The sequence below is a fragment of the Gobius niger genome (assembly GCF_951799975.1).
Source record: "Gobius niger genome assembly, chromosome: 5".
In the NCBI taxonomy this organism is placed as follows: Eukaryota; Metazoa; Chordata; class Actinopteri; order Gobiiformes; family Gobiidae; genus Gobius; species Gobius niger.
The window spans coordinates 18307263-18330180 of NC_136856.1; the positions used below are offsets into that span (position 1 = coordinate 18307263).

At 41.2% G+C, this 22918-nt stretch overlaps 1 protein-coding gene across 1 annotated transcript; it reads right to left on the reverse strand.

Moving 5' to 3' along the window:
- Window positions 1-122: 122 nt before the first annotated feature.
- On the reverse strand, window positions 123-22228 carry n4bp3 (NEDD4 binding protein 3). The gene is made up of 10 exons (XM_079556879.1): window positions 22053-22228; window positions 5916-6196; window positions 5289-5457; window positions 3703-3918; window positions 2855-2976; window positions 2586-2778; window positions 2402-2494; window positions 2088-2339; window positions 1777-2017; window positions 123-1571 (listed from the first exon to the last, which is right to left on the reverse strand). The coding sequence occupies exons 2-10, from the start codon at window positions 6161-6163 to the stop codon at window positions 1198-1200; spliced, it is 1908 nt and encodes a 635-aa protein (XP_079413005.1). The 5' UTR covers window positions 6164-6196; window positions 22053-22228; the 3' UTR covers window positions 123-1197.
- Window positions 22229-22918: the final 690 nt, after the last annotated feature.

Here is a 22918-nt window from a genome sequence, read left to right on the forward strand (position 1 = left end):
TTTTTTATATGCAGTAAACACCGTCAAAAAATGCTGCAGTCCTACTTAAAATGTGTGAATAGCACCTCAGTACGTCTTTGAACTGAGCCTGAACTGAGAGCTGATTTCCATAATATTTAAATGCCAGCATCGAAGCCTTATGAGTCAGCCCAACTCACAGCTCCTGTTAGTGATGCATTCACCCTTTTTCTCAATCTTTTGCTTGTTGCTCATTCGATAGATACAAAACAAACATTGGGCACTTGTGTATTTGTATTGAAGGGCATGGTACTCGAGCCGGGATAAACCCTTGTAAGCCACGTTAGTCCCAAAAGCCTGTGCTCTCTGCCGTTTGTGCCATCATGCAGGCCAAGCTTCAGTCATTTGCTTCATTGGCCCACACTGTGGAGGTTTTAGGGATGTAGGATAGAGCCTGCAGTTAAAATCAACAGAAATCTGTATAGCATGCTTTCATCTTAGGTTTAATGTTTAACAGGAATCCAAAACAAATACATGTGTGTTTATGCTGTACAAGGTTTAATACAAGAGAAACTCTGAATTTACAGGCAGGATTTTTTGTCCCATGCAGTTGTTATAGCAACCATTGAGAAATGTATTTTAGTCAACAGTGTGCGTGGAAAACAAAGGCATTACATCACGTACAAATTATTCAGACATCAAGAAAAAGTTTACTTTACAGTATTAACTTCAGTCAATTACAGCAGTCATAATGGAGTAGTGCTAGTCAGTATATTATTGGCTCAAAATAAACCTGAGTTCACTTCCGTCAGAATGAGTCTCGAGGTACATCTGGTCAACCCCTTTGGCTTTTACAGTTGGAAAAGGACTTTTGTATAACCTGGTATATGTAGCTTAAATTAGCATAATATAGTAGTCTGTCCTGTGAAAAGGAAGTTGGACTGAAGTTTTACAGAAAGTTTGAGTCAGTTAAAGATGTCCTGTTTCAGAAAGAGCGACATCTAGTGGCAAAGCTTTAGACTAGATGTTGCTGTTTAAATGGCACAATCGGACCAAAAATTTGGTAGTGGAATCAATAATTTTATTTCAAATCTCCATCCTCAAACTAAGTACCATGTTTCATACCTTACTAAGGTGATTTGTTGCATTTATAGTAAACAAGCTGTTACTCCTTGCAGCTTGTGCGTTCCATGTGAACCCTGCCAGAGAGAATTTACAATGCAAATAAGTCAATCACATTCAAATTTCTGAGGATTCAATTCTGTCTATCCACGGTAAGCCAGAGGCAGGTCTGTCAGTCTGATTTTCTCCAGCTGTCTCACTCCTCTGCAGGGCAGTATCTCGCTCTAATGTCCGACTGCAGCCCTCATGGTGAACTCTGTCCCGTTCACTACTCGCCCTCAGCTGCTGTAGCTCCCTCTCCAGCTCTTCATTCCTTTGATACATGTCTAAGTAGCTGGCCTGCAGCTCCTTTTGATAGCGGATGACCTTGTCCTTTTCTGCTTGCCACGTTCTTCTCTCTTCTTCAAAAGCCAAGGCCTGGGCCTCGCTCTGGCGTCTCTCCAGCAGCAGCTCCGCACGCAGACGCTCCTCTGTGGGCCCCCCAGACCCTCCTGTAACAAGACGTACACATGGTTTAAACTACACTCAGTCCTTAGGGAATATTTAATGAGAGACACTGGCTGCTAACATTTAATGCTGCTTCTGGCCAGCACTCAAACAATGTAGTATGTGGACTTCATAATACTTGCAACAATATAGTGTTTACGGAACAGGACATCAATTTCAGGCATGAATGCCAAGGAAAATAATGTTTACCTGAAGGGTCAAGCCTGTTGCTGTCCTCCCGTCCAGTTTGAGAAAAGCACCTTCGTCGGGGTGTGTCATGTGCTGCCATTTTGAGAGTTTCGATCTGGCTCTCCCTGTTACTGAGGACAGTCCGAGCCTCTCTCAGCTCTGTCTTCAGGTGGAAGATCTCACTGAGCTTTTGGGTTACCTCGGCCTGGGAGTCCCTCAGCTGCTGTTTCAACAAAGAAATCTCCCCGGACTTCTGGCAAACCTAAAGGGCAGAGTAATACAACACTGGGTATTTTTGTTACTTAGAGATCTGTTTATTTTCCTCAACTCACCTCCCACTGCGTCTCTTCCAAAGTGGGGCTGGTTCTCTTGGCCCTGGCTCCTGAGTCCTGGCCTCTCTCAGTCCTCAGGCTGTCCAGCTCCTCCTGTAGCCTGGCCTTTTCCTGTTGAGTTTTATACAGCTGCAACTGCAGGCTGCGCTGGGACCGCTGAGCTTGTTGAGAAACTTGCCTTAACTTTGTCGCGTAGAGGCGCTTCAGCTCCTCCACCTCCTTCTCCCAAAGACGCTGTTTTCCCTCAAATACCTGCAAGCAGTAAACATAATAAAAGAGACTTCAAAAGAGCCCAAAAGTGCATTTAAAATTACCTGAGCAATGGCGCCCTCACTCTCGTCCAGATTTCTTTTCATCTGTTTTATTTCCTGTTCTTTCTCCACCAAACGTTCCTCAAGATCTCGCACCTGATGTCAAACATGCAAACATATGTTGAAATCACAACAAGTGCTTACAATTAACAATGCCAAACAAAATAGATGAGAAACAAGGACTCACCACTTCCTCCATAGACATAGACAAAGTCCAATCGTACGGAGGTGGGGCCTCTCCATGGGGGGTCAGTCGGCTGAGCGTAGCCATACTTCGACATGCCATCTCCCCTAAGGGACCACCGCTGGCCCCTATCGCCTTTGGCACCTGACTGGCCCGATCCAAAGAGCCGATGGTGTTGATGTGACCCATAGATGCACTGAGAATAAGCAAAGGAGGTCAGTGCAACCACAAACCACACAGTACAATCAGAAAGAGTAATGTTAACCACTGACCTGATCTGAGACAGATGTGGTCTAAACGGGGGTCGGTATGGAGGCAGGCTGTTCATGGAGTTATGGCCTGAGTCTGACAGGTTATCTTCCTCCTGACTGGTCGCACGTACAGAGGAGAGAGTCTGGACACAAGTAAGCATCGTCCGTCATTTTGGGTCAGTTGCATAGTTGATACAGATTACATTCTTTCATAATGGTAATTTTCAGTTATTCGTTTACCTAATACATGGATAACTTTGGGCAGTGGGTTAAGTAGTGATATAAACCTCAATCCTTGTGTAAAATGGTTGTATCTGGTAATAATCAGGAAGTAGAATAGTCTTACATATTTACATGCCCTTCTAGGTAATTGTAGTGCAATCATCTTTGATAAAATCACAAGTCACAGCATTTTTGTTTCAGTGGCTCTTTTCTTATTTTTTCTTCTCTCTTTTCTACCAAATAAATGACTTTTAAAGGAACAGGCCACCATTTTTACATACTGAGACATGTTCTTGCCTGAGCATGGACAAGTTCATTTGTACCTGTCTGGTCTTCACACGTGCCCTCAGTCACGCCAGACGACCCAAGATGTTGTTAGCATTTGGCCTCTCCCAATGTATTCCTATAGCTCCAAACGAGGGTGAAGTTGGAAGCTACCACGCACTTCCACGGACACGCACAAAGACCAGACATGTACCTATCAACTCGTCTAAGCTCAGGTATGAACATATCTCAGTATGGAAAAACCGTGTCCTGTTCCTTTAACTTCACTCCATCAGTGTGCCTCAGATCATTGCCAGCAGCTACTTTATTAGCATTTTTTTTCCTTACAGCGTGTCACTTTTAGGGATTTCTTTGAGGAGTACCTTGTTGGCGACTGTTGTGGGGCCTCCTCCATATCGAGACGGTGACGAGGAGGAAGAGGATGTAGAGACCGCCTTTGGGACGTGTGCAAAGGCCCGGTGCAGTCCGTTTGAAACGCCATGATCTGCTTCCTCCAACTTGGACGATGGGTACAGATTCTGCATTGAGCTGAAGTTCTTTGGGGTGACTGGCTTGAAAGCTGAAGGCCTAAAGCGTGACTGAAAAATGTAGGCGGAAGGGGTTGAAGAGGTTAGAGACATAAATCACTTTGTTTCTTCTGAATCAATACTGCTCCAGTATGTGTGCAGCGTGCTCTGCGCATTGATCAATTCAGGTCAAAACAAAATAAGTTGAGATTTTATAGCAGCTATAAATTAAGAGGCTATCCTCGAGCTCGGCTGGTGTGGAGGAGGACGTATTAGACTGATTTATGTTCCATGGGCTGTTGTATCGCATCGAAAGGCTGCGTTTGACAGAACGGCATGTATGAATGTGATAGTAATCATTTTCACAACACTCCCACTGACGTACAGCATAACATTTGGAAAACAAATTATAAACATATTCAAAAGCAAAATTCAGACATTTACTAATCTTTGATCTGATTGGAATGACTCTATTAGTGGAAATATGGTAACATCTAACGGTCACAAAACTGCTTGCATAATAATGATCTATATACTATGCTCTCAAACAAGCATTACGAGAAACTTCAGCATATGACTATATTAACTAAAATGTACTTATTAATTGTAAGAATTTCAAAGGCACACTGTGCGGATCATTCCGGGCGATATGCGTCATAATAGGAGCTGCATATATAAAACGCTAATAAATAAACAAAATGCCATAGATATACAATGTGCTCCTAATGCTCAGCTAGACACTGGTGATGTTTTTAAACCTTATGTTCGACTTCCTGTAGTCAAAGTAAACATGTCTTGGAGACGTGTTTTTTTTTAAATATTTTTTTTTATTTTTATTTTTTATTTATTTATTTTTTAACATCAGTGCAAATTTAGACCATTTACCACAATATGGTTATTTTCAATCAAATTCATCTTACACATAGATGTAACATGTTCATGTTCAAAGACAAAACAACAACAACAAAAAAACAAAAACAAAAAAACAACACAGGGGTCTGCTACTTTACAATAAGATTGTATTTTTCAAGAAGAGTGATGGATTTAATTAGTTTTTTATTATTTACATTCATTTTTTCGTGGGAGGCCAAATAAATGTTTAAATCAGATTCTTTAAAGTGGAACCATGAGGGTATTTTTTCACACCATTTCATTTTGTGGATATAATGTTTTGCTAGTATTATAATTAAGTTTATTATAAATGTTTCATCTGAAGTGAAGACGGTATTATCAAAGGTCAGTAAAATATGATTTTTTGTCAATGTAATATGGAGACGTGTTGATGATGTCCCACTCAAAAGTATATTCACATTTTGGGTCTAAGCCCGCTAACAGTAAATATGTGTGTTTTTATCAACAAAAACAACCGCTGTATGGCTTTAAATGTCTGTTTTCTAGAGGGAGTCTTTTAAAAATGTTATGAATACTTTCATCACAAATACCTTTTCATATTTGCCTGCACTTGGCAATGAGTTCTTTGTCAGGTCCACTTCCGTGCCATCTTTGCTGTAGACCTTGGCATATGTGTCCTCATCACAACCACTGAGAGACGTGAGGCTGGAGATGACGCCTCTTTTGTTGTCACCACTTTGAATTACTTTGGGGTCTTTCCTGTGTCAAGAATTATTCTAGATTTGAATGTGAATACAACCAGAAAGAATAGAAGTTTGCAAATCATTTCGGATGTTAGCAAAAAAACATGCTTGATTATCTAAGAAACAAATGACAATCTATTCTCAATATTGTACACTTACAACACTTACTGTGTGCACAATTATGAAGCAAGTGAGTTTTTTGACCATATTGTTATTATTTTTTCCCCTCTACATTTTCAAACTCAAAACGTTGTAAAACTGAAAGGAAGTGTGATCAGAGCAGGTAGACGATCTGTAAACACGGGCTAATTTTCATCAAATGTCCCACTCTTGCACGTACACACTCTGATTCAGTCTTAATTGATTGATTTAAATGAATTAAATGATTAATTTGTCTATGTCACTCCTGATTGCAGCTTGTAGATTACAATGTTGCTTCGTCCTGTGACAATGTTGCTTCGTCCTGTGACATACCTTGTGATATTGAGGTAGTTGAGGAGTTCTCTCTGGCCCAGGCCCTTCTTCAGTAGCCCGTTGTTCGGTTTGGGTCTCACCTGGGGAACTGCACGATTGGATTTCGTAGGAGACACGTCTGGCCTCTCCACCAAACTGCCCACACTCCCCATCCCGCAGCGGGCTGAGAGGGGCCGGGATGAGAAGGGGTTACGGAAGGTTTTGTCAGGCCCACGGGACAGAGGAAGAGTCTGCACAGAGGCTGCCATTGGTTATAAAACTCTGCGATGAGGTGGGACGCTCTGTAAAGAAAGAGAACATTTTTACAATTTCATAAAAAGTTTAACATTTTGATGGTCATATCCCTGTAGTGTACCCTGGTGAACCCTACCCAAGGCTTCCTAAATGAGTATTCTCCCCTATTAGACTACTAATAAAGGAAAATCCAAACCAGGCAGTGAATAAGGAAATAACTCTTGGATAATTAGGCCGGGTTGTGCATTCAAACATTCAATATTTAAGGTATTTGCAACCGAACAAAGTCCCACGCCTCTGTGTCTGTCAGTGCTGAGCGGATGTGGCTGTGCCCTGAGGGAGGCCACAGACGTGTCATCAGCTGTGCTCCCTCTGTACAGACAGCTGTCGAGAGCACAGCTGGAAAAACTACACTTCACACAACACAAGATCACACTTCAGAAGAAAGCAAACACACGGCTAACTACGACCAACCACAACTAAAATGTCCTTAACTTTACACAAATAAACTGACCATAATTCAGGATAAAACCATATTAAGATCATTGTACAGTTCATATTTGTACTCCAATGACTTGTGGTACCATATAGTAAGGTTTGTCATGTATGATCAACACAAATGTCTTTCACAATATAATCTCTACCTCACATGCATCTCTATAGGGCTGACATTTCTCCCGGATGCTCTTTTTCAGACAACCTCATTAAGGTTCACTATTGATTTCACCCGAGTGACCCTCTCTCTTCCTGTGGTGCATAAACACTAAAGACGCAATAAACCATTGAGACCGTAAAATGTTGCAGCCTTCAGCCCATAAACAGAACCTGAGGGAGACAAGCTCTTTTAGAGCCAGGCCAGCAGACGTGGCACCGACAGTTCAGCTGGTCACTGGAAAGAGCCCTATTATCTGAGCGTCTTTAATGGGAGGCTTCATCAGTGACATTTTCACTTTTAACAGTAGTAAGGTAAAGCTTACTCTGGAACCGCATATGAACAGATCATATTTAGATCGTGTTTGCTCTTTAAAAGATACGATAGTAGAGTCTTCCTGGTCCATACAGTGAAATATTAAGTCCTTACTTTGTAAGGTCCAATAGAAATGAGTGCACATGAGTACATGAGTCTTAACATAATCTGAACTGGATAGCAGTTAGCATACTGTTGTTTGTGTCACAGAACATCTCTGTAACATGATTGATTAACGGTCATTACAAATGTGCAAAATGTTTCTGTCCATTGTCCAGGACCAGATTGAAGCATTTTAAGCTGCTCATGTTATTTTTAGTGTATATTCTTTCAAAGCATGTGGTTATTGCTAACAATTCAAATAAAGACATTTAGGACAATAGTGACTGAATAACTGTCAAGATCATTAAATCTGATGCAAATGAATCTGGACGACGTGTCGGTGGTTTTGTCCAGTGGAAGATGATTGATGTGAGTCAGACTCTGGTGTATGTTTGAGGATGTAATTGACACATATGAATAAATCATGAGTGTGTCAAACCTAATGGCCAGCGGCCAAGGTCTGGCACAGTATTTTTAGGTGCAGCATTTTACTGCATTTGTGTCAAGAAGCAATCGATGTTTGACGGGAAGCTGAGACCGAGGGAGAGGAAGATTGAGGCAACATAATTTATTTTAGGTAAAATCGTTTTAGGCTCTAACTTCAAACCTTAACAGGTCTGAAAAATGGTGCATGCAGTTGTTTTCCATAATTGTCTTGTAGTATATGGCCTCTGAGTTAACTAGAAGACAGTGAGATTTACAGCCAGCTCCACGAGGCAAAGGGCCTGAACACAACGCACCTCTTTAAATCACAGACACGGATCAAAGCTCTGTTTCCTTTCGGCTGTCTAATGCGTACGTTCTTGAGCTGTGCCTTTCAAGTTAAAAGTGATTGAATTTCTTTGATATGATACATTTACAACATACCAGACAGTTTTTAAAAATTCCCCATCTGCACCCGGATGTAGGACATATCTAAAGTTTCAGAATTGTTAGGTTCTCACAAATTTTCAGGACAATTTTGTGTAATTGGAAAACTCAAAATATGTCAAAACTGGGCAGTGTTTTTCGGGGAGTCAACACGACCACCGCCGGTTTGGGCCCTGTTTCATCATGTGTGCGGTTTGTTTGCAGGTTAAGTTCGTCTGTTACATCCAAAACTCCCACTCAGCAGCTCTCTCTAATACGTTACATAAGGCCTGCCAAAGCCGGGCGGTTCATCTCACAGCTGTGATGCTGTAAAACACGGCAGCACTCACTCACTGACCTTATCTTTTGAACGGAAAGCTTCAGTGTTTTTTCCTCCTACTGACAGTCCAACTCACCTGCTGCACTGCACTCATTTGGTTATATCGCTTCAGAAGGACAAAACACCTTTTCATGTGTTTCTAAAATAAACACACCGAAGTAGATGGTTTATAAAGGAAAATGTAACTTCAAATTAGGATGTATAAGCTTACAGTAATAATAATAATATTACACGGTATGTAACACATTATCTTTGTAGTTTTATTAATATTAATGTGCTTATTTTTTGTTTTATAATTATGGCCAATATAACTTACTGTACTCAGCTTTAAAAGTCATTGCACAAGTTTTCAAAAGGAATATTGAAGTGCAGAAAAGTATTCAACAAGGGGCTGCAACTTATGATTATCTTGGTAATCAATAAATCTGCAAATTACTTTTAGGATGAATTGCTTGGCTGTGAAAGTCGAGTGAAATCTATTATTTTTCCCCCCAACGTTTCCCCACATAAAGCTACATGACGCCTCTTGAGGACGTGTTGATGGAGTAAACTGAACTTGGTTTGCTCAAAGCTGCATATGAACACAAGCACACGTTTCTGTGAACAGGACATTTCTCATTTGAAAGCTGAGAACCCCCAGAGATCTTGCCTGGAAAAATCCAAGGTTGAAGGTACTTTATTTTGTCATTCCAACATTTCAAAAACACAACAGAACCAAGTTTGGTTCAAAGGCCCAGTGATGCGAATAACAACAAATCTAAGAATATAAAATAGAAACACCAATAAAAAAACAATAACAAAAACAATGTGTAGACATAATAAGAGCAAGCGATAACACAGCATGACTCACTGCTGTAACAGCGATCGAGTGGTGACCGTGGCATCAACTACATTTCCAGAGCGGAAGTTACGCAAGCAAACAGGAAGTGGAGAAACTAATCGTCAAAGAGCGGGCGTGTGTTGTTGTTCAGGGGTTATATTATTGACGCGGTTCTCTGTTAACATTAGAACAGACTTATGAATCACAAAACCCACCTACTGTCGATGTGTTTTTCATCATTTGGAAAAAAGCTCTCGTGCCCCTGTTCGCCATAGTGGATTGTTATTGAGGGGAGTTCTGCCGGTGCTCACGAACCGCAAATAAAGAAATGTGATCTTCATGGATCCATTTGAGTTTGTTTGATATCCCTGTGTATAAAAAAATGCTATCATTCTGGACTTGCCAGGATTCAGCCACTGAGCTTTAACGACTGGAGGCTGCACCGGCACTGATTGGGACTTTAACGGGCACAAGACCCGGGATTGAGGAAGTGACAGAGTCCTTTTATGTCCATTTCCAAACTGGTTTAAACTACAGTAGGATCTGGAGAGTCATTGTTCTTCCTGATTGGATAACAGGCAGATAATACTCAGGAAATGTACAATGTACAAAACACTCTATACACCCTAACTTTAAAAACAAGGTAGTTTTACATCAGAAATACATTTCATGCCATTTTTGCTCTTTTTGAGTCTTTGTAAACCTGAAAATGATTAATTGATTACTAAAATACTCACTTAGTTTAATAATTGGTTAGTGGTCCATTGTTGTTGGTCCATTGTCCAAATCAGCCCAGATTCTGACTTTTTGAAAACCTTTAATATGGGAGTGTACACAAACGACACTCACACACTGTTTTGTCAACTTTTTTGTGATCAACCTTTTTTTTTTCCTTAGTGTGCTGCCATAATTGCATTTACAGTTTCATCAGTATACAGACAGAGCACACTTTTTTTTGTTTGACTTTTTTCCGCAATCCCCCTTGAGATGGGCATCATTATATCAATTGTATCATCAAATTATAACGCACACAAAACAAGTTCGCTGAAAACAATCCCCAAAGCAAAGAAAAAATAGAAAAGAAAAATAAATAAACAAAACCCAGGGAATACAGCCATTTGAAGGCAGAGGAGACATGCTGCATATAAAACCCCTGGGTTATTCAGAAAGTCAAAGCGGTGAGTACTTTCGGTTAAATCTGTGAATGCCCTTTTGTACATCATGTATCATAAGCATGAAACATAACACCAGCCACACAAGAACATGGGGACATGTTCAGATATGCCTTCATGGTTTTATGAATGCGCCAAAAGGAGACCGTCTCATATATTTTATAGCACTGTGACATAAATGACAGTCTAAGTCTGAAATGCAGACACATAAATTGGTGTCTGTCAAAGCTAAAGCTAAAAGGCCACTGTTCAGCCGCACACTCTTTCCATTGATGACAGGGTCTTTACAGAGGTCAGCGGGTTACATGTAATCAGGGAGGAAGACACAGGGCCCTATTGAGTTCACAGCAGTTTCCTCTGACACCAACTTGCTCTACAGGTAGACAACATGAACACTTTTGCTGGGAATGGGCCAAACTCCAGTACTTTGCATTTTACTGTAATTAAACATGAGAAGAGTTGCCTTCTAATCATCCATGCAACTACAAATAACTAGACTAAATTATAAGTCCACCTCTCCAGAGCTGCTTGCAACTAATGATTATTTTTGTAGTCTAGTTAGTTATTTTTTATTTCCTGTGTTTTATTACAAGATTTATTCCCTTCTGAATTACAGTAAGCCTCTGTAGTTACTAACAGCCTCTTTCTCAGCGTGCCTTGGCATTTTCTACCTCTGCTGATTGTACGATATTGTATTTCTGCACAGAATTCAATTACTGGCGGTGGACACAGTAAAGGGCTGCAGGGTTATCTGGGGTGACTGGTGGTGGTACTGGTGTTTCACGAAAGTGCATTGATTTGGATCTGACTGATGTTATGTAAGGCCTCGTAGGACTGTGGCTCTACCTTCAGCGTGAGTGAAAAACACAAGTGTGTCGCTGGGCAGAGCATTTTGTAGGTCTGTGTTAGGGCTGCTCGATTATTGAAAAAATAATAATCATGATTATTTTAGTCATAATTGAAATCACGATTATTCAAACGATTTTATTTTTTTATTATATCTTTATTTTATTTATGTACAAATGATTTCAAGTACGCCTTGATTAAAGACAGGTCTCTGTTTCACACCTGCCCCCTGCTGGCCAGGCCTCACAACTGCACAAGTAAACTGAGCAGCGCGGCCTGATGACATCATCACACAGCGCTGTTTGTTTTTCTGTCAGGCAAAAGCATGAGCCATGGCACCTGAAATGAGAAGGGAAAATAATCCCAGTGGCCTTAAAAAAGAGTCTGCTTTGCAAAAAAAAAAAATTGGAAAAAAAAAATTGGAAAAAAAAAGTGAAAATAAAAATTGAAAAAAATAATAATAATAAAAGATTGAAAAAAAATAAAAATACAATTCTAATCGTTGTAATCATTTAGTATAGTAATCGAAATCGTAATCGAATTTCGATTAATTGCACAGCCCTAGTCTGTGTTAAAGAGAGTGGGTCATAATTGGTCTGATTAGCACTATAAGTTGGGTTACAATTAGGGTCATTTGGGATATTTTTAGGCCTGTCACAGCAATTATATATCAACTAATTGCCCAATAAATTGCAGAGAAACAATATATTCTTGACTTAATAATTGTCGTCAGTGCATTTGTTTGCTTTTTTACTTTTTTATCCTATTTTACTGAAGTAATTGTGTTCTGAGTTTTGTGTTAATTGGAACTTGTGTGTTATAAAGAATCAATAAATCAATACGTACTTTTAGAACATGGTATTACTGAGATTTCCACTTTTTAATTTGGTTTCAGTGGCATCAAGTGATCCTGAAAAATGATCATCTATTGCGATGTTTTCCTGCCTCAATCTATCAAACTTCAAATTTTGTTATGGTGACAGACCTAGATATTTCTTCTGAAAACACTGGCTGAAAAATACACTGAAAAGAGTCACTTTGGTGGTTAACTAAGAAAAATCTAATGTACAATGTAGACTTGCACTGAAGCCAATGAAGATGAAATACACAAATACAGTATCTTAACTTGGCTGCACGATTTTTAGAAAGAAATATCATCACTTGTTGATCAACATTCAGCGTGCACAACAGGAACATTCCTTTTTTAGGGAAGTCTGAAATATGCCTTAAAACTAAGAGCAAAGACGACTCAATATTTAGTTTATTGCTTATTATTGCCTGCACTCCTTAAAGTAAGCTTCCTGGTTGTAAGCTACGCAGCGGCGGAGTGATCTGCTAGGTTACCGGATCTACAGTAGTTTGCTTACCTGTGTAGGCATTACTACACATTCACAAAGGAGCTTTCTACAAATCAGATATGGCAACGTTTGGAGGACTACCCCATGATTTTGAAGAGGTTTTTATTGCAAGCTACTGGCTACCATAGACATGTGCTAGCCTAGCAGTAGCCTAGCACTAGCCTAGCACTAGCCTAGCACCACTAAAGTCTTCAAATATAAGGATGCATGAATTAAAATAAAATACAAATCTGGATCTGGATAACAAGGAAATGAGGCCTTATGTCAAAAATCCTGAAATATCCCTTTAACCTCTTACTCCCCACTTTAACCAAGCGCATTTTCTCAAGTTCGGCTTCACCCAAATCTAAAAGTTTCTCGACTGGAGAGCTTGGCCAGTGTAACGCCTCATTTGAAACCCAATACCTACAAAACTTTTTTATCGCTTTTTTCTTGTGTTGTGTTGTGTTTTGTTGTGGGGTCACTTTATTGTGTTGGTTTTTGGTCATGATTTTTGTCACTCTTTGTGGATTTTATGTTGCTTCTTAATCCCCACCTGAACCAAGCACATTTTCTCCAGTTTGGCGTCACCCAAATCTAAAAGTGCCATGAAAAAAAGTGTCAAAATAGCCGCAAAAAAGAGACGAGAACGAGGATGAAAACGCGACAAAAGAGCGACAAAAACGTGACAGAAAAGCGATGAAAAAGCGACAAAAATGTGATGAAAAAATGACATAAACGCCATAAAAGAGCAACAGAAAAGCACTGAATTGAAATGTCAAAAAGGCCACGACAATACTGCAACAGCGCAAGGCCAAAGATCCGTTTAGATCTGTTTTGTAAGTCTTTCAAATGAGGCGTCACACTGGCCTATTTGGGTAAAGCTGAACTGGAGTAAATGCACTTGGTCAAGGCGCGGGTTGAGAGGTTAACTATGATTCAGTTCCCAGTGCATAATTTAAACACATCTAGGGACTTTAAAAGCAAACTGAAGAATGAACTGCTGAACTTCTTCAGGAATACAAACAGAAACGACTTTGTGATTTCTGTATCTTAACAAACTTTTCCGGACCACCTTTCTATGCAGCCTCATTTACACGTGCTGTTATTCAGTGCTTTTTCATGAGTTAGAAGTTTATAAAGATATGCAAATTCTGCCTATTATTCTAGAAAATGCGAACAAAAAAAAGAACTGTGCATTCTGTAGATAATTTTAAAGCGCTCTAACAAAAGTGTTGTGGGTGGGTAGATGTGGGAACTGTTCAGTTTCTATTGGGAAAATGGCAGAAGTCGACTCCTACGTGAACTGCAGCGGAAAACAAAGACTCCACAGAGGCAGGAGAGAAAGGGACTCGGGTAACCCCTCCGCCTCCTCAACCCCGGCTCTTCTGGTAATGAATTTAATAAGCAGCTCCCTCTCCTGGGCTTTTGTCCTTAGTTTTACATCATACAAGCTCATTAGATGGTTCAATTGTCAGTCATTAGTCGTCTGATGTTACAGGTCTTCCCCCTGTTCTCATGGGAAAGACAGTTTTACCGCGGCTGACTCTGGTAGGACCTTCTCGTGTTTCGTCTCGCACAGGTGAAAGCACATTAATAATTACCCACGCAGCAATGTTAAGAATGCGAGTTTGTTTCCTCATCGGTTTGGACCACTGCTCTGGACTGACCCAGGTTTAGCTGATAGCCGCAGTCGGCAAACACAGCCAAATTGCGTTGGAATGACAAGGTGAACAGAAACCAAACAGAGACTCGGATCCTGGCCAGAAACAGGTGAAATGCATGACATACTTTAGGTGTTTGCGTTCTCGTGTTTCGGTGAGAAAATATTTCAGTTTGTTTTGGAGGCGATGAAGGCGATAGACTATGCATAATTTAGTATGAACATGAGAGAGTGTTTCCGACAACAATGTGAGAAGAGAGGGTTCACTCTTCAAGCTTTTAAAAACTTACTTATGATGAATGTTGGTGAAGAACTTTCTTTAATTTAAGGCTTTGTAAACCATCAGAATCATAAATCAATAGAAGGGTCATGCATATTGTGCTATTATCATAACTCCTGTGTGTAATAGTGGACTAAAGTGTTTCTTATTTCACAGCTGAGATGAAGGATGCACACTTAAAGCGGTACGAAGTAACTCATGCCCCTAGAGGCCATAAGCGCCACTGCAGGTGTCATAATATGTTTTTTTTACTTTTTAATTGTCCGTGAGAGTAAATATTGCGCTGACAGAAAAGACAAAGGGCGAGAGGGATATTGTACATCCAATTAAGCAACGGAGACAATTTTTTTCCGTCAAACTTGGCTGTAAATACTGTTTAAGTGGCGCTAACCCGCAGTTAGCTTTGCCCGTTAGCCTGTTAGCTTCTTCTTCGTGATTCCATTAGTCTGTATTGGGGCCTCCGGGTCGAAGCAGGGAAAGCTGCAGGTAAGGTTTTCTGGCCAGAGACACCAGGAGGAGATGAAAGACTCCCCAATCATCCCATTAATTGCATTACCCCCAGAGGGACAACGAAAATGATTTATTGAGGCAAACAAGTTACTTAGTACTGCTTTAATTGCAATCCTATCATAATCCTAATTTGATTGAAATTGTAGCACAGCAATCATTAAAACAAAAACAACATTGCAAACCTACTTGCATTTCACGGTAATGGTTATAAAAAATGTTTTGTTCGTTGCCCCCTCAAAATATTAAGCCCAAGTGTGTATTGATTCTCGTTTTCTCAGATGAATAAACAGTCCTTACAGATCACGTATCAGCAAAGTAATATAGTGCAAGTAAGTAGTGAAACCATGTTGCTGATACAAGCTGAACCTGCTGTCCGATCAATCAGCACTTTGCCTCCGCTGTTTCTCCGTAAATATACACAGTGTTTGATCACTGGCAGCATCTCAGTGGGAACAACTCGAAAACCGCTCGGTTCAGCTGATTTGGATGGATCACGACTTTGCTTTCAGTTTACACTGACAACATAGGAACAGGAAACACCAGCCCAGCATCTACAACGCTGCAGCTCGCCTTGTAAAACTTTGCCCCGAAGCCGTAGGCAAGCGTTGGACAAAGTACAACTCCTGAAACACAATTAGGAAATTAGGAAAAGTTAAACAACAAAGAGAGCAGTAAATCTTGTTACCCAGCAGTGAGCCATTAATAGCCCTGAGGGGAATTCCAATGCAGCAAATAGACCATCAGACCAAGCATCGGCAAAAAAACAAAAGAGCAACAAGAAAGAAACGTTATTTTGAAAAGTGTTTAATCTTTGTTCCGTGAGTGAGCCCATGTTGCTCTATTTAGGGACATTCAATAATTTAAAGTTAATTAGCAGATTTGTGCAACGCTGCTGGGAGTGAAAAGGGAGGCAGCACAGCGTGACGCAAACCACCCGGGAGGAATGATTAGGTTAGAAACTAATTCAAATGCATCCACAGCAAACATGCTCCCCTCGTGGGCCAAGAATTAACAACCAGCACTCACAGCAGCTATAACTCTCCAAAATACCGCCCCGACTTGGTTTCTACTATTGAAAAATTCAGGACAAGACTTTCCCATGACAATTTTCTCAGAAGTGAAGACGAGTTCTGCAGCTTCTCTCGTATCGCTTTACAAAAACTTTCAGCTTAGGTATCGCAAGGGAATGTTCGATGTCTTTAAAGGAGAGAAGTTTGTGCACTTAAAAGCAACACTGAAGAACTTTTGCTTTAAATGTGCCAGAAATTAACAACATAATATTCAATTGGCTGACCTGACAAAATCTTGAAACCACCAAAGTCTATGGACCAACTGTCTCAAATGCAACTGCAAATTGCTCTCCTCGTCTATTGCCTTGCCTCTATTTTGACAACAACGACAGCATCATTTACCTGTGATTCCCGTGTCCACTTCCAACTGCGCGCTCCTTATCACATGCTCGCTCTATGATTCTGTCTTCCTTGCTTCTCATTATCATGCCACATGGTTTCCTGTTTCTCGAGCTGGAGGTGGCATTCAGGGAGGTGCTTGGCTTGGCTTTTTTTCTAAGCACTGTCCCGCTGGCCACAGTGCGATTCGCTTGTGTCACCCTAAACAAACCGGGAACACCGAGTGACAGCAGTATTTGTGTTTGCTTAAAAAGGATGCAGGCAGAGAGTACATGGCTGTACATCACAGCCAACAGGTGCTTTCCCCGTTCACCCTACACCCTTTTTTGGTCCCCCTACTTTCCTTTTCACCGTGTCTTTGTTGCGCCTTAAGCCCTCGGTGGTTAGACTTGTTTGCTGAGTTCTAAAGGGACAAAAGACCTGCATCGGTAAAAGCCTTAAGACGATCACTCCTGACCCCTGAGTAATGAAATATGTATAGCTTCATTGCACAAATACCAATGTAGTGAGTTTTATTTCCTGGATAATTGGTCAATATCAAGGGATTAGACCAGTGTTCAAAGACAGTGGGAGCACAGAGGGGGTAAAAAATGCAGGCGGATTGTCTGGACAAAATAGTCTGTATGTGTATAAGTCTCAGATGTGTCCTGCTTCATATCAAGTTGCAAAACAAGAGCTCGTCAGATGAGTTAGTGGGAGACAAGAGGAGACATTGTTCCCAGCTCCTTCACCAAAAGAGACTGATGCCTTTCTTCTTTCGACACCACGTGATGGAGGTGCTGGATCTGATTTCATGTCCTTGGTGGTGCATTGACTTTGGGACGCTGGCACTGGGTGGGCGCTCAAGAATCTGCTAATAAAGCACCTTGCCAACCAGAGGTGAACAGTCGTGAAACTGGCGAACGATAAAAGGCATTCCACAGCGAGAACGTGACGTAACAGTGCACTTTTGCGTCGAAAGATGAAAAAAGGGAGGATATTTTATGCCAGAGGAAAGCGGTCTATTTTAACACTGAGGCAGGTGTCAGTGCAGCCTTTCATTACGTAAAAGATTCCTTAGATTCTCCAATGTAAGAGACTCCCAGCTCAAAGACAAACCCTGGCAGTGAGGAATGTAAGAAGCAACGGCTACAGTAGATAAAACAGCAATGAAAGCGGAGACAGATTTTAATACAGCTTACAGTGGGTGAAGTTTCTTTTGCTCTAATAACACTTTATGATCGAAATGCAAAGGAATGAAACCATGGATGTCCATTAGGGCCGCACAACTAGTTGCAATTGAATCAAAGCCGCAAGTTGAATTGGAATTACTAGATCGACCGCTGTTATTTAGGCTATACAAAATTACCTGCAAACAACTACTATACATTTCCATTCTCCAACTAGTTTAGAAATCGAGCAAACATGTTTTGAAATGCATCTGATTCCTGAGCAGTTCATATTCAAGCCTCTCTCAAATGTCAAAGCTTCTGGATGTGTTTGAAATGTGCAAAGTCACAACAAATACTTTATCGACTTATCGTTCAATAAATAACAGATAAACGATACATTTTTGGGCTCGATATTTATCGTCTGTACATTTATTAGCATTTTCCCACATTCTTGCTTTGTAAAACTTTGATTTTTCACGGAAGCAAATTTAGTTTCAATATGCTTCATGTTTATTGCAGATTGTGTGGTATTTTAGGAGATGATGATGGACTTTTTGAATTAAGGTTTTGTGCCTGAGAGTTGATAGTATCTAGTATCGTTAAGAGTCAAAAATATCGTTTATCGCGATACTTTCCTGCCTCAATATATCGAACTTCAAATTTGTTATCGAGACAGGCCTGATTGTCAGTTGATCAATCATACAGCCATGTGTCCAAAAAATGTTATATTAAAGAAAACGATGATCCTTCTGAAGATTTATAGGCCACTGGGAAAGTAACACCTGCTGATATCTACAGTGTCTGCGTTGTATTTCTAAACGTTTAGAGATAGTACCTGTCTGAAAAAGCCACCTAGACAAGACAGCAGACAAGGCTAGACTCATTTCCTCTGCCTTAGCCTCTTAAGGACAAGAAACAATACAGGAAGCAGATATGGGAGGCATGCTGGCAGTCGGGTTCAGGGGAGAGAGAGGACCCCATTCAAGGTCAGGGCAGCCACCTGAAAGGGGACGCCTTAGACACAAACAACAAACCTATACAACAAACCAAACAATGATAATACTTTATGTTTATGTCCAGATAACGCATAATCACAAGAAGTGCAGAGCAATATTTATCAGATAATAGTTCAGAGGGTAAATACAGTTGAGCCTAAGTAAAGAATCTTACATTAGAATTAAACTAAATTAGTATTGTTGTCACTATCTGTCAAAGTCCTAAACTTTTTTAATACAAAATCTAGTATTACTTTTTGATCTTGCAAGCAAAACCCCAGGGCTCAACCCATAAAATCCTATATGTATTGGCAAAAGTACAGCAATCCCAAACGCTGTTGCAAAAAGCATTGATGAGAGCAGCTCTAGGATATAAATAAACCACAAGGCCCACTCACTGAAAAAGGCCCTTCACTCTACCTTTGTTCAGGGATACAACAACTCTCCAGCCCAAATAAAAGCCTAAAGTACGCTGCACGGGCACAATCCACCACACGACGAGAAACTGCTGCCGGTATTTGAACCCAGCCAGTGCAGCCGCTCCTCAGATAAGACGGATCAATAAAAACATGGTAGCGATAAGGCTGAGCAGAGCCGCATGGGGAGAAGAAAACACAATGTTCGTTAACAAGACAATGGTCCCAGCGTGAGATGTAGCTGGTGTTAGCAGCACTGAGCGTCTACATCCATCCATGAGCTTTGAGAACACAAAGGTCACTGCATGGGGTCTGCCTGCAATACGGGGACCTTTCTCCGCCCAAGGTCAGAGGACAGGCAACAAAACTAGGGCAAATGATTAATTGTGGTTTGAATCCTCACTGTAAAGGCTCTAGCACAGCGGCAAATGTTTTTCATTGCAGATTTATTCTTGTAAGCAATAGATTTCTTTTAGTCTGAGAGATCACAAAGTCAGAACTCTACGATCTTTCGGTCCTTTTCTGGATTGACTTGCCTCATTTGCAATTTCAGTTTTCATTGACGCAACTTATTGGAATCTTGTGGTTGGAGTTTTTTCAGTGAATCATTGCACGGATAAGGCATAAGAAAGCTTCAAATTCTTACAAGACGTGCCATCCCAGGAAGACACCTGGAGGACGATGATTAACTTGGGTGTGTGCTGTCTTGTAAAACTACAACTTTAAAAGTGTTTCGGCCCCATGGCTTCACTCAGGTCAACGTTTGCAACATCAATCAATGTCACAGAGGGGCTTATCAGATCTTGCAAAGCCAAAAAGAACTCTGGCACCTTACGCTTTGGCCACTTTTTGGTATTAGAGACAGCTTTAAAGTGAACTACTTGAAAGTAATTGTTGGAGCAAACTACATCGATGATTTGTCACGGTGGTTTTGCATAAATCTGACGCTGTAGATGGCCGTCTGAGGAAAATCAAGGGAGACAGGGTTTAGTCTCAGCAACAGACGGCCAGACGGATCAAACCAAGCCGCAGCACTTTCGCCAGTGAGATGAATGTGGACAGGGGACAGTAAAGTGTAACAGGATAAGATTAAGATTAAGGGGCCAAATGGTGAAAAATCTGGGGTATAATCTGATGTGAGGGAGGGCATTGGAGGCTGACTGGGTTTAGTGAGTGGGAGGAAGGCTGATTATACAGTTTGATTAGCAGCCAGCTTAAAGCAACTCAGCAAAAACAGTCATTCGCAACTCGGCTCCCGACATATAATCTGCAACAGTTTACAGAGTGGTGTGGTACAGATGAGGCGGCGGAGGAGGATATACTATGCACAAAATTCCTGTCCAGCAGCTGTGTCATAGTCAGCACAATTGCAGTGCCATCAGCTGCCCCGTTACAAACATATGCACATTGCACATATAGACACTGACAGGAGAGAGTGAGCCCATGGGAGTCCTGACAGACAGCTGAATGAAGACCGCACATCAGCTGTCCCATTCTGCAGCCGACGGGACGCTGTACAGTGACCAAAAACACAGTTTGAATGGGCACAAAGGATAACCCCATAGACCAGTTCATATTGCAGTCAAATCGAAATTGCAATACAAATCAGAAGAATGTCGAACAGATATTTTTTTAAAGCTCTGTAACCATTCATCCTTTTTAAGTTACTAGACAGCATGCTTTTGGACAACACACAGTCATCGCAATATGTGGAAAGCAATGACCCCATAATCCTGCCTAACGTTCTTAAACTATTCCATGTTCAGATGACTGGCAGCAGCAAGCCACTTACCGTCAAAATACACCAACAAAGTACCCCTTCTTGATGCTTCTTTCGATGGCTGTTATTACCCTTTAATAACGCCTAGGTCACTTACTCTGTAATTATACAAACACTGCGTTTGCCAAGTCTGCATGCACCAGCAGACACCACAGTGAGGTCATTTACTGTGTGCTATCATGGACATATAAATTGTGTCTTCTTCACCCAGATCTGTCTATATTGCTTGTGGTGCTGTGTTTCTTCAAAGCGTAATAAAAGAGGACTCTATTGAATGACGAGATGAATGGGAGCCACATTTTTGTGCAGTGACTTGAACCCAAAACAGCACTTAAGCCGTCCCAGAGATAGCCACTGATCTGTCACTCAAAGAGAATGGAGAGACAGCAGTGTAGCCTCTTTAAATTAGTCGACAACAATCCCATTCAAGATTACAGGACTGGTTCCCGTACAGTTTCTAATGGCAGTTCACGCACATAAGGTCAGTCTATTGTCAAAGCCGCTCCTCTACTTGCGTCACTACTACGCCATAACCACTGCACTCAAAGGACACCCCAAAAGTCCCTCCAGGTCAGAGGTCACCCTGTGCGGCCTCTGGTCTCCATGACGACTGCCTGGCAATCCCCCAAAACTTGAGCCTGTGCATGAAGTGTCCCCCTCCACCAACTATAATGGGCTACTATCTATCCCACACACTTTGGTCTCACTCTCAGTCACACAGCTTTTGTCCCGGGACTAATGTGCATCGAAAAGAGTGCCCGGGGTGAGAGCTTCAACCCAAACATGAACGACACACAGGACAAACACTTCTCCATGCGGTGAAATGTGGAGGAAATGGACCACCATATGTAGCCGGGGTAAAATATATATCAGGGGTCTTCAACCTGTAGCTTGGGGGCCAGTGGCTCCTCAGCTCTAGCTTGATGAGTCAAATTTGATTAAAGACTTGGACAAGTACTTTTCTCTTTGTGAACCCGATTAAGTGAATGATCACAATCTGCAAACATTCATGTGAAATAGTTAAATGTCACGAGAAAACTACATTTATTTTTTTGTATTAGAAAAGTAGCCTGCCAGTGTGATCCATGTGGGCACCTGCAAATGCCCAAACACACAGTCTACTGTTGTACTTTTAATACACTTAGCACTACTTTTAAATTATATTGCCTTTGTGTATAAACAAACACATGCATAATACAAAAACAAAAATGCACGATTTAGCAGAAAAACTATTAGCAGCATGGAAGTCGCAGCGGTGACTCTTACCATGTTGTGCGTCCAGGAAACGTCTCGGTCAACTTTGCAGCAGTTTGCGTCTCGACTCTCGGCGTTAAAGGGAAACAAATAAGGGTTTACGTGGCTCTGCGAGGTATTTTCCAGAAGTTTTTCCCCCCGGTGCGGACAGACTGGCCGCGGCGGAGCAGCGAAAGAAATGTGGCTGTTCCTTTTCCCTCCTGAAGGTTTGAACAGAAGAGAGAGAGAGAGAGGGAGAGAGAGAGAGAGAGAGAGAGAGAGAGAGAGAGAGAGAGAGAGAGAGAGAGAGAGAGAGAGAGAGAGAGAGAGAGAGAGAGAGAGAGAGAGAGAGAGAGAGAGAGAGAGAGAGAGAGAGGGAGAGAGAGAGAGAGGGAGAGAGAGAGAGAGAGAGGGAGAGAGAGACGCACACACACAGAGGCAGAGCATGGAGAGAGATATGCGCCTCGTGGACAGAGGAAAGAGGGACATCTAGTGGATCTGGTACGTCACACATCATATCTTTAGCAACAATTGTTTGGAAAAAGATTTTTATTTGGTTGGTTATTGTCTTTGATATTGATTGAAATTGGCATTTCTTTCTTTATTAGCAAGATGTAAATAGAGCCTAGTGTTCAGAGCACTACTGTAGCTCCACCTGATGACATGAAAACTTGTCGTCCCCATTTAGTATAATATATATATATTTTTAATTCTATGGTCAACTTGCATCTAAGGTCAAGATTATGAAGCATGTCTTTTTAAACGATATTGAACCAGCAGGATATTTGTTGTTAGCATTACTGTGACAGTGAAGCTCCATTGTTTCTCTCAAAGTTTTGAGGCAAAAAAAAAAAAAAAATTCATCATCTTTGGAGCCACAGGAGTTGCACCTGGCTCCT